At 42.0% G+C, this 15,249-nt stretch overlaps 1 protein-coding gene across 4 annotated transcripts; it reads left to right on the top strand.

Moving 5' to 3' along the window:
* Positions 1 to 758: 758 nt before the first annotated feature.
* Positions 759 to 15,088, top strand: LOC117215351. 4 transcript variants are annotated; one of them, XM_033461726.1, is made up of 8 exons: positions 759 to 857; positions 1,946 to 2,365; positions 3,157 to 3,236; positions 4,417 to 4,651; positions 8,219 to 8,336; positions 9,382 to 9,529; positions 9,647 to 9,803; positions 10,617 to 12,110. In XM_033461726.1, exons 2-8 carry the CDS (start codon positions 2,054 to 2,056, stop codon positions 12,108 to 12,110), a joined length of 2,544 nt encoding a protein of 847 aa, XP_033317617.1. In that variant the 5' UTR covers positions 759 to 857; positions 1,946 to 2,053. The 4 variants fall into 4 exon arrangements, with proteins under 4 accessions (XP_033317617.1, XP_033317609.1, XP_033317613.1 ...); XM_033461718.1 differs by lacking the exon at positions 759 to 857 and adding an exon at positions 1,120 to 1,849; XM_033461722.1 differs by lacking the exon at positions 759 to 857 and adding an exon at positions 12,732 to 15,088 and having other exon boundaries at positions 2,054 to 2,365; positions 10,617 to 12,283.
* Positions 15,089 to 15,249: the final 161 nt, after the last annotated feature.

The raw sequence follows: 15,249 nt of genomic DNA, 5'->3' as shown, positions 1-15,249 counted from the left end.
ATTTTTACTTTCGCGTAACCTATGCTTTACACAGGCAGCCAATGCTTATCGAGTTCCCCATTCCGAATCCGAATAATTTTCCATTGCCAGGATATTTATAAACACAACATAGGTTTGAGAACGTTTGATCCAGTGTGTATTCTAATTTCGTCTAAGATTCTTTAAACGTGAGTGGATTAGTCACTACCCAGACTCCAAGACGAAGATACCAATATTCTTTAGAATATTTCTCGAAAAATTCCGTTTGTGGGGTTCGTTAATGCGCAAATACCAGCACGGACTGCGCGCAAATGACGCCCTGTTACGCAATCGACATTGCTGACAATCATCGTATTACCTGCAAAGCGCGATCGTCCGTAGTTTCGCGCGATTCTCGCTTGGCGAAGCTCGTTCGCCGAACCCATCCTCCCTAGTTCCGCAATCATTCTCTAAATATCAAATTTACATTTGTAAAGTTACATTTTGTTCGAGCGATTTTTCTCGTCGAAGTAATCTTTGTTAACGTCAACGGCGGTTTATGCCGTCGTTGAAAAAAGTGTGAAATAGCAGCAACGAAAACGGGAAAAAGCAAGAGACGCGCAATGTGGTAAAAACGAAAAACACTGTTATTTTAAACACGACGATACTCTCCAACATTGGAAACAATGTAAATTGGGGCTAGTTTGGCGAAGTTAAATAATTTGCTTAGCAATTTGCCAAACTCAATTGGGAATAATTTTCAAGTGATCTATGTTTGAAAATAAACTATTTAACCCGTTATTAACGGTGCAGTAAATAGCGAAATATACCGTGTACTTACATTGAAAATTCAACGGCCATACATTGTACTGATGAAAAAGGAAAAAGTTAGTTCAATGGTAATAGTTTCAACTGTGATTAACATAATTTAGCAGTGTATGTATATGCTATTCCTTTTGCGTCATTTTGTTCTTCGCTTTATTGGTTCTTATGCAATATCTTCTGGCTGACTCAAATATCTGACTACGCTCTTCAGCTTCTTCTAAAATACATTTGGAGAACCAATTTATCCAATCAGCGTGTTGCATTTCCATGAACAACAATAGTCATCGTGCTAATGTTATAGTTACACGAGACAAACGACAGCTGAAGTCACACAGCATCTTAGAACAGCGCGTAAAAACGAAAAGTCTATCGGATCGGTTGAATCGTTATCGTGAAGGCGAGTCGGGCGAATTTCGTATCCGGCTCGCGTGACAGCGGCTTAAGGCGCTAAAATAGAGCCTGTATGGCATCGATGTAGTCGACACGTCGGTGCCAGAACGCAGTTACGCATTTAGTCTTTAACTGGAAGCATCCGCGGCCGGAACAAGCGGCCGCCGAGCCCGTGACCGACGAAAACGCGAATTTTCCTCGATCGAACAGCGCGAATCGTCTGCTCTGGGCGATCCTTTCGTGGAAAACGAATCGATTCGTAGCCGTGAAACGACGATGTGAAGCGTTTCCGTGGCTAGAGGATGCAACAAGTGCGTCGCGGCGGAGAACAGTTCACGAAAAGGGGACGTCATGTAGAAGCTACCTGCGTTGCCAATTGCGTCCACGAATCGACCGCTTGATCTCCGCGCTGCCGCTAATTACCCTCGCAATCAGCCTCGATTCAACTTCGTTTCACGCCTACGAGATCATCGTTTGCAACGAAAGGATCCGCCGTATGAACGCGACTGTAGGAAATCCGTGAGTGAAAGTACACGCATCATAGTATTCCCTTCGTTCGATCGTTCTTCTATAATCTTTGATTACTTCATCGTTCGGTTATTTCGTCGATCGACGAGCTATACCTATCAGAACGAGACACGTCTCTGTCCGATTTTTCAATCTGTTCGCCGAGTCTGTAAGTTTCCTTTCGCTTATCTCTCTGTTAGCTTACTTTTACAGGCAGAGCAAGATTGATTTTTCAAGGCACGATTTTCCTGCTTCGATTTTACAGTTTGATGCGTCGGATCGGACCGACGAGAATCGAAAAACACTCGGAGAGAGAGTTCGCGAATAGAAATCGAGAATCCAGGCGAGGCACGGGCAAGATTCCCGGTGTGGAATGGAAATCAAAAGAAACGAGCCTCGACCGGACGAACTCGAGGAAAATCCGTTTCTCTGGACGATCTGTAAAACGGGTGTCCCTCGAATATTGGCCACGAGTCTGTTCGCTGTCGGTCGATACTGTGCGGACCAATTGCCAAAGAAAATGGGCCTGGGCAGCCTTCGGATCCTGGCCGCGTTCCTAGTTATTGTAATGCCCCGATCGCTCACTTACATTCTCCTGTATCCGATTTTCAGATTAGTGTTTGGCAATTTGTACCCGGCCTACGCTTCGTACAAGGCAGTGAGAACGAAGAATGTGAAAGAATACGTGAGTATCCATCAAGACCACCCGCTGAAATAACTAGAGAGGTATTCTTACTTCGTCTTCCATTAATAGCGATTATGTTTGATCATTCTAATTAATGGGAATAGAGTATAAGCGTGCTTCCAAGTACGAGCCAAGTTTCAGCTGAACTTGCTCGATAACGTTGCGGCTAAACATTGTTTCTAGGAAAGCATAAACTTTGCTCCGCAAATATTTATCCACGAGGGCTACTTCTCTCAGGCTTCTTTGTTAAAAATCCACCGCACTTGTCCTCGACGAACTTTGTTTCTGGATTAACTCGTGTCGCTTTATGCTCCAATGCCATCTCCAGAGAATTCCCGGTTAAATTCCAAGCTTATATTTCCATTCCCTTTGCGTTTCCCTCTTGCTTTCGCATAACGTTAAAAGCTAATATTAGGTTGCTGTGGATCGAAGACCGTTGTCTGGTTAGAATACTTCTACCAATTTGACGCGCAACCTCTATGTACGTGGATGCTATGCCTCTTATATCTCTATATATGTACGTTCTGCACATATTTGTACATTCAAATTTCCCATGAACGCGTAAACATTCTCGGGCTAATTACAAACATCGATAACCAACTTACACGAACAAAATGGCAAACGGAATTTATACAGCGATCAAATATATCCCATACGAAAGCCGAGACGAAGTAAGAGTTCCTCCAAGACGACGATCATCCTATCTATATCCCTAAGAGCGTACGGTACATCGTTTCGTCGCAGAGATCCGTCTGGAGACAAAGTGTAAGCATTTGTACTTTCGTTTTCAGGTGAAATGGATGATGTATTGGATCGTGTTCGCGCTGTTCACGTGCGCGGAAACATTCACCGACGTCTTCTTCAGCTTTTGGTGAGCAACGCCTGGGTCACGTTTCTCTTCTAACTTTGATACATACCGTAGTATAGCTAGCAACGAACGAGTACCGAAAAGGTCAAATAGAAGAGGAGAGGTCGACACCACCGTGGTCCCTTCCCTCTCGTAACTTGTTAATCCAAAGAGTACTCGCGATGAAAGAGGCTGAAATAGCTGTTGCACGCGTTCGCTGGATGGAAAGGGCATGTGTTTCGTAGACAGGGCTATCTGGAGTCGCGAAGCGTTTGGTCTGGTCGGTCGGTCATGGCCCCGTTTTCGCCGGAAGCGAATAAAATTCGAGCGAACCGGGGCCAATAAACCGAGGTGAACCGCGTGGTCCGCTCGCCACCGGGAATTCCGAAAGTCTAATTTCGGCCGAGATGGATATTGGCTTACATGCACTTCTGAGGATTCTACCGGCGTCTCGTCTTCCGTCTCTGTTTCTGGTGTTCCTGCCCGCTGTGCCAGATCTCTCCCTTCATACTCGAATTACAACCAAAAAGGAGAGTTGCCGGTGTATTTCTAGCCAGGAATACCCTGGCACTTTCCTCTCCTTCCCTCCCTCTTTCTCACACTCCCTCTTTTCTTTCCTATCGTCCACTATCCTACGCCTGGCCATTACTCTACCCAATTATTTTCCCCTTTTTCGTTTTTTACCCTCCTTTCGCGATGATGCGGCTTCGTGGTTCACGGCTGCGTCACGCGTAACGACAATTGACGAGCTCTCTGAAAGACAAAGGCCCTGTAGGTCCATCGTAAATATGTACAGTTACTAAGAAAAGTGGCCGTACACCTGACGGAAGGGCCATTTTTATTACAATAGAATGCTACAACGTTTCATTGCCAAGTTATTGCGATTTATGTCAAGATGATAAGGACTATAATATAAGATAAATGTTATTATACGACGTGATATGCACATCGCGAAAAGTTGCAAATGAAATGTCCACCCTCGATGGGCTGTTAAGAAAAATCAGAACCGAGGCTTGCAAAGTAATTTAACATTTTTCCAAAAAGCTTCTCAATTTTATCGTTGGTTATCTTTTTGCGTTCGAGCTACAAATTTTGCATTCTTCTATGAAAATGTGCCGTATTTTACCGACCAATAATTTACGGCCATCGATTTTTTCCATCGTTTCGTACGCGTAACATTTGTGTTCTGATCTTGCTCGTATAGGTTCCCGTTTTACTATGAAATCAAGACTATCCTGGTGATCTGGCTGTTGAGCCCAGCCACCAAAGGCTCGAGCATTCTCTACAGACGCTTCGTTCACCCGGCTTTGATCCGGCGCGAGGCTGAGATCGACGATGCCTTAGCACGCGCGACGGAGCAAGGTTACTCGGCAGTGTTGCACCTCGGATCGAAAGGTGTGAATTATGCTACCACGGTTCTCATGCAAACCGCTATCAAGGTAAGTTTCGAACTTAAAAGTACACTCGCTTACAGATGCCGTAACGACGAATCCGATCGTCTTGTTTAACAGGAAAAGTAAACAGTAACGGAGAAGATATTTTTTTATGGAATCGAAGTAATTCTGAGATTAAACACGGAATAATAAGATACGGAAAATCCCGAGTAGATCGTAGATGGTTATATAAAAAATATACAGAATATATACAACGTAGTGTATCTCGTTTCTTCGAGTATATGATACGTCGTCTGAATCTTTTCCTCGTAACAAAACGATCAAAAGTCCGTAACTTCACGTAAAATATTAACTCGCTGCAGCCACCGCTTCCCAACTCGCTAATCGTTCGATTTTCTTTTTTTTTCTTGTTTTTTATGTTTACGTTGTCCTGCACGCCTATCCTGCACGCCGCCTCTAATCAAACAAACACCAACGTCGATCATCATCACTACACATCGTCTAACCACTGCCAATCATCGTCGTTCCTTTAACAACTCGTCGTTATATATTATCAAAAAAAAAAAAATACCATGTTATATGTACACACGTGTTTGTTATGTTCGACCTGTAACATCAAACATTCCACGACGTTCGTGTATATGTGTAAAAACCAAAAAAAAAAAAAAAAAAATCCTTCCAAAAACACATCGGAACGCGGGGGTGGTCAGCATATTCTGAAGTCAGACCAAATCATGGTGACTGAGCTATCAACGATCCAATCGGCCTCGGCCGTTTCTAGCTTGGCCAAGCTTCCAACGACCTCGAAGGAAAAGACGGACCAGATAGACGCCATCCAGAAACCAAGCACCCCGTCGCACTTAAGCAGTAGCTCCGATGACTTGATCCCTGTCGATTCGATGCCCAACACGAGCAACGATATGAACACGGACGACGAGCTGGTCGAAATTGATCCTGTAGCAGAAGGGAACTTTTTCAAGGTGCCAACGCCGAAGAAAACGCACAAGGCGCGGAAAACCAGAAAAGGGCGAGCCGAAGGCAACTCGAGGCGACTCAGGTCACACGCTCGCGACACTGACTCCATGTTCAGCGACGATGAGTTGGACCAGCAGTATGCATCCACCATGACAGAATACTGACACACAGTGTCGTTCTGTGAATCGGTGGAAAGCAACGATTCAACGTAGTCTCGGAGAATCGCGAGAATAATCCTCGACAGGCTTTCGTCGAAATGGATTGCAAGTTACCGATTTAAGATTAACATAGCGTTTTTACATTTATAGAGATTCGAGTGGAATGGGTTTTAGGGAAATTATGCGTGTGTTTATTGAAAGTCTTAGAGTAATTTTCCGTTTTTTTTTCTTTCTCTCTCTCTCTCTCTCTCTTTCTCTCTCTCTCTGTTTTAGAGTCGAGTTAATCCTGAAGAAGGTATTCGTTAAGACGGATTATGGATGGAATGGTCGGAAAGACAAAGATAAAAAGGAATTTGGTCATTTTGATGAGAGGGAAGTTTTTGAAATTTTACTCCCGTGAAATTATTTGTTACATCTACACGTGCGTTACGATACTATATACAATGATAAAGATGTTTTTTTATTCGATATATACCAGAGGCCTTTAGCATAATGTAATCTCAGCTGCGATACGTTTAACGTTTAGACGAACATTGAGAAACTATTATTGCGTGCCACCTTTCTGCGAATTCTGCGACTTATATCGTTTATTATACCAATTAGCATTAAGAGTAATCTATCGTGATCGAATCGCGAACCGTGATAATTTTAGTAAGTCGGGAGAACTGGTGCCTTACGATAGATGACGATATGAGATTTCGTCGATTACGACAATCCAAGAAATTTTCGTCTATTGTTGCAAACTGACAAACTATTCTCAACAAATAAATATATCAAATAACCATGTTGAATCCTTTTTCACGAACAAGCCGTCGAATAATCGGAGTATCGATCGAATACATGATATTTCGTTTCTATCAACTAGACTTGTATCAAAAAGACAGAGTTTAAGACTGTACCGCGGCCGAGGTATGTAACAGGAAGAATTCGACGATCACTGGCAATTTTGTATATGCAGTTTGCACGAACACTTGTTATCTGGATCGCACGATTTGCTTACGAAGTAATCGAAGTACTGTACTTTTTGCTGGCACGTAATCACCGACGAACATCAGGTAGTGCTTAAGGAGGCATCGATCACAGAGCGTGTCGTTCCTTGCTGTAGTTCCCATAGTTGTAACTGTTGTTAAATCTCATACATATATCAGATTGATGTAAATGTGATGGAAAGTAATTGCATAGGATACACATCCTCGTTACTTGTACACCAACCGAACATCTCCAAGCATATTAGAACCGTCGAGAATCTAAGAAAGCTATAGCAATACGAGGATTTGCCATTGAAACGCTTAGAAAGTAAGACTTTTATATCCCAAAGATTTTACTCAACGATGCTACTATTGATATGTTTCATTTCATTCTTTTTTTTTTTATTCCCATTTTTTTTCGAATAAATATATTCCATGGATAAGGATGTAATGTGTTGGTCCCTCACTCTTGCTCCGTTCTCTTTTTCGTGGAAAATAAACGCTAGTGCCCCGCGATCATCCGGATCGATCGATTCTTCATCGTTCGTACCGTGCAAATCCCGTCTAACGAGTTGGTCCAGTTAATCAAGAGAACCCGGTTCTATCGCTGGACACGCGGAACGCTAGCCGTTAACTCGTGCCAGAATGAAAGTCGGAAAGAAACGTAGCCGGATAGGCGAGAGACCGCAACGCGTTCGCGTTGTTCAACCCGGCCTAGATCGGTCGCTAAAAACACGCACGACAGATCGAACACACGCTCCGGTGTCGGCAGATAACACATTAACACCTTTTCCCGGGTTGGTAAGAATATATTTTTATTTTTTTCGTTTTCTCTGTACAAAATATTCAGATGAGAAGGTCTGTGACTTTAGAGTTCGTAAGAGACTTACCGAGAGGAATTCAACAATTTCCCATATCTACGCGATTTCGTATTTTTACGAAGATAATCTAGAAAGTAGAATCCAGATAGAAAATTGTTTCATCCGTTAAGTATTTTAACGAGTAAGTGCACTTTGAATATTTTACATATCTTTGAATATCAGTATCGTACGTTTTGCATAATTCCTCGCGTTTGCTACAATAAACGTTCCACACGTTTCTCTCTCGTGTCGATAAAAAATGTCCATCCACCGATAGAAATCGACGTCTCAACGTATCGCGAGAAGCCTCGTCCACGACGTCGAACGCTGTCGTAAACGATAAAAGTGTCGATGTTGCGTCAGAAGGATCGCTTTACAGGCTTCGCAGGACTTACGTGTTTATTAGAAATGTTTCATTCCTCTCGCCGAGTACTATCGACTCTTCGAGTCTAAGCACCTTCTTCTTTTTTAACACCCTATGTAATACTTTGTTTTAGTCTTCGCTGTGTGTATCTTCAACATGTAACTATACGTTTCTCTGTGCTCGATCGATAAGTTTGATTTTTCTGCTCACTGGTTCTTGACAAACGACGCGGCACGCAGTCGTGGATTACCCGGCAGGTTGAAAAAAACAGAGGATTGGTTTTTCAGGGCGGTGGTGGTCTGGTACAGCATTTAAAGAAGAGCTACAGCCTGAGCGACCTGACCGGCGAGAAAGAGGACGAGAATAGAAACACGCCGCACATGCACGACGAGACGGACATGGAAGGTTATTGGCCGATCGTGGCTCTAGTCATTTTTACGAATTCTCTCGCGAATAACCATAACGCTGTTCGCTTCCTTCGATGTAAAACTCTGTTTATTTAAACTGTTCGGTGGACAAACGCTCCATATATTAGGAGTTCACCAATTTTTTCCCCGTTATTCACCATGCTTCGAATAATTATAGACTCAAACACATTTTCTGTATTGGTTCTTCGATATTTCCGAGAAACTAAGATAAGGTTAGGCGAAACCGTTTTCGTAAACTGAACGCTCGAAAGGCTATCGGCAGATGGTGTGTGTTCGTAAAGACGGATCGTCTTTCGTAACCGAGATAGACGATAAAAAAGACAATACAGCCGTCAGTGCAGAGAAGTTTGAAAATTTCGGAACACTGTTGTTTACATGGACATCGAGAACCTACGTGGAATTCTAGCGAGAAAAGTTTACCTAAAAAAAAAAAGAATAAAATCTGAAACTTTAAATAAGTCAGTGGATAGCCTAATTTAATAGATTGATAGAAGTAATTGAAGATAAAGGGAAATCCACTAAACATTGAACATTGCAAAGGTAAGAAAACTAACACTGAGTTTGTATCTCTTCACAGGGAGAAACACAATTTTAAAGAAGAAATCTAATCTCTTCCAGACTTGGAGAGAAGACAATTTTTCTTCCTTGTGTCTCTCGTTTTGTTTCGTATTACAATTACGGTATTACAACAAACGATTCTTTTCGTTTCAATGTTACGAAAAATCAGAAAATAGCGTTGAGTTTATAATTATTCACGGCACTGTATTTTGTGGTTCTTCGCTAAAAACCTCCTACCCTAGAATCTTCTTGCTTTTTCGCAGCCGCAACGTTAAAGGATAGAATTCGATCGTGTAAATTGATCGACGAACGAAATCGCGAGTGAAATATCACTTTCTCACAACGATGGCTCGTTAATCAGTGAAAACGATTGACACGACGCAGCGCGTGCGTCCACAGTAGGAATTTTGTTAATCGGGCATTAAAAGAACATACTTTGATCGAAATTTGTCAATAATTTACAGTGGAACCTCGTCGAAGAGAGCATGTGGGAAGAAGAGGGTATAGTCCTCGTCGGACACAGTCCAGCACCAATCGAGTGGAAATGTATTTTTCCGAAGTGGACGTTGACGTTCTACAGCCAAGGTCTAGGGAGCCAACAGCTAGCTTAACGTTCGTATCTCGTTTTTAATCATTAATTTTTATGATTAATAATCATAGTACAAACGTGTAGCGTCCTAATATCCGTAACGTGGACGTGTTATGCTGTAAACGGATCGTTGGTTGCAGTAATATAAGGTCTTCGGACGACATCTCCAGCGGGTACAGCAGCGGGGAAGCGCTACAATCCAGCCGTACATCTCAAGGCGATTCGTTGGTTCGAACATCGAGCGTCGGTGCAAGAACACGCGCAAAACCTCGCTCCACCACGAAGAAGACCCCAGAGGTACTAAATTCAACCGGCCGAATCCGTATAAGAACATAAATCAAGGTTTAATTCCGCGCACTCGAGCCCCAATTTCATTTCTGCAACCGAAACTTTACTGCAACTGTTCCAAATGACGCTGATAAACAGACTAGAAGCAAGGCTGAAGCAAGACTGAAAATAAACTAGACTAGAATGAAACAGCAAAGGCGAGTCTGCGACGAAATTGAACCTTGATTAATTCATTAAGGACATTGGCAAATTTTTCCCTCGGCATTCTATGTATCAAGCATCGTATCAAGGATACGTGATTATTTCTTGCATCTGGACTCTGCCATTTTATATCAGAGAAATCGAAACGTGTATTTGAAACGTTACGACGATTCGAGGAGCGTTGGAAAACGGTGTAAGTGACAAGATTGAAAAATTGCGATTTTTTTAATCAGAAAATGTTCTACACGGCAACGAGAATACCGCGATATAGTATTTGAGCGCAATTTAAACGCACACTCTAAACAGTCATTAATAACGCTAGAAGGTGTCAGAACGTTGCCTCTACAAAGAGGATACACAAGCGCTAGTAGACGTTACTTAATTGTTTCTTCGCTTTTGTCTATGTCATCTATCTAAACGAGTTTGGACATTTGTTTGAGTGGAGTTTTCTTTACAACAACGAGATATTACACACAACGTTTTCCACAGACGCTCTTCGACTCTCGCCGCCTAGTCCTTAATGACGATTTAAGTTCGTTCTATTTAATCTTTTCAAATTATGCAGCAGCACAAGATTAGACGTTTCATTTGATAATATAACGATTTTTATGATATTTGAAGGACTCGGGAGAGGATTCCGACAGCATCGATCCTTCTTCCTCCAAAAATGTCTCATTTCCGACACCTTTGAATCTCATCACTCCTGAACAAGCTCTCGAGATCTTGCTTCTACTCTCGAAAAACAGTAACGTTGCTGATTATATGAAATTCGATCGTGGCACCTTTACCGCAGGTAACGATGATTTACTTAAAAATACCAGTCAATCAGGCCCGCCGGAACTAGAAAAAAAAGAAACGACGGAAACGATCGATAATTCACGGCCAGAGCCTGTGCTAGCCGCGGAGCTTCGAATAATTGAAAGTATAGAGGCGAGGACCCATCCTGAACCTTTATCGGCTGCAGAGAGATCAATTAACGATGCACAGACGAAGCGAATCGAAACACAAGACGCAAAGACCGAAAACACGATAGAAAATATTACGAATAATTTTACTTGTGACGAAGCTTCTTCCGAAAAATTAACCGAACGGTCAACACGGACCGTAACGGATGAACTCTGTCAGGATAAGTTCGACGAGCTGAAACAACTGTTAAACGACGCTCGCAAGGCGGTGAATAACATCGTCCACACGCAGGAAAAATTGCAGCGTAGCGTTACACCCGTCACTGAAAGGTTATCCTCGGAAGACTCGTTGCAAAACGTGGACGTTGAAACAGCGAACGAGAATGAAAACGTAGGAAAAGATGGCGAAGACGCGAAAGCATCGTCAGAAAGAACAAAAGAAATAGAAAATACAGCTGACGACAAAGACGCGGTAAACATGGTTGCGGAATACGACAGCGCCAGCTACTTGGACGTTTGGACAACTCCGAGTGTGTCGCGTAGTAATTCCGACAGTCTTGGCCGAGCTGGTAAGTACAACAAGAAACCAGCTCCCAAAGTACCTCTCACGGAGAGCGAAGAGGACTTGAACGAGACCGATGCTCAGAGCGCGTTGAAAGCCACTTTGGTAATTAAAACTGGAACCTTAAAGACCTTCTCAAACACCGGCACCGCGAAAGACGTGTTTATCGCTCACGCTACTGGCGCGAAGTCAAAGGGGAAGAAGTGTAAGAGGCAGCGAACGAAGGAAGGCTTCTCGAAGCTGCTCGCTATTCCGAAAAATATCTTCCACAGCGCGTTTTCGAAAGAACGCAAGGCTTCGAAAACAGACGACTCCAGCTCGGATATCAGCACGTCCGAGACCAGATCGAACAGCATCGAACCTCAGGAAACGATTATCGAACTTGCGCCGAAGCCATCCAGCTCCGGTCAAGAGATAAACGTTCAGAATGACGATAAAAGCGAGAACGACATTTCTGACAGTTCTAACAGCTCAGACACTTACGTACTCGCGCCAAGCGACGATAAGGAAACCGCGGATAAAACAGAGAACGATGAAACAAAGAAAGTTACCGAGGAGAAAGTGGAGAGCGCGAGCGTAGAATCGCGGATAAGAGAAGCATCGCAGTCACCAAAAATTGGCAAAAGATTAGAGTCGGATATTTTCTAAATGCTGTCGTTTAATATCGTATAAGATATAATCGTGTACGTTGCGAGAGTTAGACGGGTCTCATTGACTGGTTTTCGTCGACGATTTAAGTAAACCCAATATCATCGGCTCCTTCCTAGTCCTTTTCGTCCACTTTGTCGTACTGAGGAAATCTGGAGAGAAGAAACGGATTAGTTCGTTGGTTCAGATCGTATGGATATGGTTTCTAGAGTGTTTTTTTTTGATAATTCGTTAGACCACTAATCGCTTACCGAGTGTTACTTCTTACTAGAATGTTAAACATGCATGTTACTCGACGATTAACACGATTACAGCGACACAGCTACACGATTTATTAACCGTTGCTTCGAGAAGGAAACGATACCACCTGAGGGGAATTTTTCTGCCAGTATGCTCCCCCCTCCCCTCATGTAGTAGTAACTGTTTCCTAAAGTCAGTGTGGTGTGTAAATTATTATCGAATCGATCTCTGTTTTAAAGACTGCGTCGTAAAGAACGCTTAGCGAATGATCAAATACATAAAAATGTAAATAACGCGATATCGGGCAGTTTTATTTGAGGATCGAACGTTCACCCGCTAACAGAACGACGATAACACACAGAATTCGTCTTTATTTTTCAGATAACAAGCTTCGCTACCCTGCCCCGCAGCAAGAAGACAAGTAAGAAGAAGGTGGCATGAAATTTAGAAACTGCTGCTGATCGTATCAAGGAATAAGAGCAAGCCTTTTCTTTCGACTTATTTGAATTTCTACGTGCAGCGATAAAACGATCAGCAGCAGAGACAGCTATAAACCTATGAAAATGCATAATGCATCGCGCGACATTGTGCCCTAGCACTAACGTTACACGATTCGTTTGTACATAGTTTCTCTCATAATTTCTATTTCAGTTTCGCAAGAACGTGATTCTCATCGATTGTAATCGAGCATCTAGTTAAATAGACATAGGAGAATTTGTCCTGTTCGTCGGGTTACATTAAAAAAAGCAAAGCAACGATAGAGTAAAAAAAAAAAAAAAAAGAGAAGAATCAGCCATTCGTAACCGATCTGTAACACCGTTGCTCACAGTCATCCAAGAGGTTCTTAGATACTTCTGTATTATGCTTTTTATCGCGTATCCCGAGATCCGTGTGCGTAACGTCGTTTACACGACCACACACTACGGTTCTAATCGAATTTTATAATATATAGGTACACGCGTAACGATAACGGGGGAAGGAAAACTTCCGGTGTTTATCGCACTCGATCAATGTTGCTTACGATCAAGCGTAGACCTTATTAATAGAGACACGTGATTTACCGTCGATGCCCGAAAATCGCATGCGATTCCATTTCTAAGCTTTTCTAAGCTGTAGCTCTCGTGTTTCCGTCAAACATCACTGGATCATTGTAAAAAGAAACAAGAAGATAAAGAAGAGGAAGAAGAAGAAGAAGAAGCACAATTAAAAGAGTCAGTTGTATTTGCGAGAGAAAGGGATGAATTTTATGAAATCTAGTCAACAAACAAAACGTACTCAGGCAACTTTCGAATAGTGCCACTCAACTTTCTACGTATAATTTGTCTATATACATACGTAACTGTAGCTAGCAGAGATAGGGAGACGTGCGGTGATCGATGACCGATAAACGACCGTATGAAACTAAACGATCATTGCACTTTTTCACGGAAATTAGAACTCGCGAAGCGTTGCATAACGTTCGTAACTGTAATAAGACCGTAGAGAAATTTGTAAGATCCCATTGACGATCAGCCACTTGTCCTATGATTCTGAAATCTTAAGGTTGCACGTGACAACAGTCCGCTTACGTGTACTTTCGTTCGAACTCGAGTCGTGAAACGGAACAAGGCACGAAAAGACGCGCAACGATCTGCGCTTCCCTTAAAGTCTGAGTTTTGTTAGATCTGAAAGATAGTTGGAATCGAATGTTAGCCTCAAATCGGCTTTATTTCAACGTTGAACCACTTGTTTCCTAGCGATGAAAGAGCGCGAGGGATTGAAATTAGAAATCATTGAAACGTACGCGAATCCCTGCCCGAGTGAGGTGCATGGTATTATTTTTTGCTTGAGAGTTGGCAACTATGACGTGATAACTCTTGTTTTAATATAGAATCGCATCTGTTTATAAGTTGTTTGCGCGCACGGTATACCGAGCAGAAAATTTACGCACAAACGCCGTAACTATCTCGAAGGAGAATTGTAACGAGCAATTGTCGATCTTATCGAATCTGTACTTTAATGGTCACTGCGAACGCTGAGCGAAAGATGCCATTCGAGGACGTAATATTATCGTTCAGTTGAGAATTTGTTGTACGACTATATGATTTTGCTAGATCGTAGGAAGAGAATGCAGCTAATGCGACGATCGAAATACACCGCAGAAATTGTAGATATATTTAGAGGCGAACAAAGCTACGAGTTAAAGATTTGGAAGGTTCGTAAATATCTCTACTTAGCAGGTCGACATTTGCATTCGCTGCATTTTATCAGATAATGTAACAAAATTCGACGCTTGTCAAGGGAAATTCGTTTAATTGTAACTTACGTACGCGTATTGTTAATTCTTAACTATCTGGATACCTGGCCGCAACTGTACGTGTATGCGAAACTAGAAAGAAACATGCTCAATCTTAAGAATCTTTGCCCGTGCTCGATAGGAGAAAACTTGGAAAAAAGTGTTACAGTACCTCGATGTTGTTCGAGCTTTCTTCTTTCCAATTTTAATAAGCCTTTTTGGTGCATCGATAATGCACCATGAAATTACGTATATGGTGCTGCGAACTTTTTAAGTTATTTTATAATTATATATCTTGGCAACGTATATATAAATATATATGTATATATAAGGAAAACATGTTCTGAATGTTAAAAAGGCACCTGAAACGTTGTGAATTATGTGGATAGATTGGTTAACAGTATTTCGGTTTAAGTATATCTGTAGTCAATAAAGTCAGATTAAAGTATGGTACCTATGTGAATTTGTTTACGATATTAATTGTTTCGAAATTTGACAAAATGTAAGTATTCGAAATTATGTAATGTTAAGCAAAATAACTTGGACGTTGCTGATTTCCCTATCTGTATATAATAGAAATTAAATTAAAGTACTTACATTCTTATCAGAATAAAAATAATTCTA

Source organism: Bombus bifarius, unplaced genomic scaffold, assembly GCF_011952205.1.
Source record: "Bombus bifarius isolate JDL3187 unplaced genomic scaffold, Bbif_JDL3187 scf7180000007973, whole genome shotgun sequence".
NCBI lineage: Eukaryota > Metazoa > Arthropoda > Insecta > Hymenoptera > Apidae > Bombus > Bombus bifarius.
The sequence above is the reverse complement of the archived record's forward strand: the minus strand, read 5'-3'. Positions and strand labels throughout refer to the sequence as shown.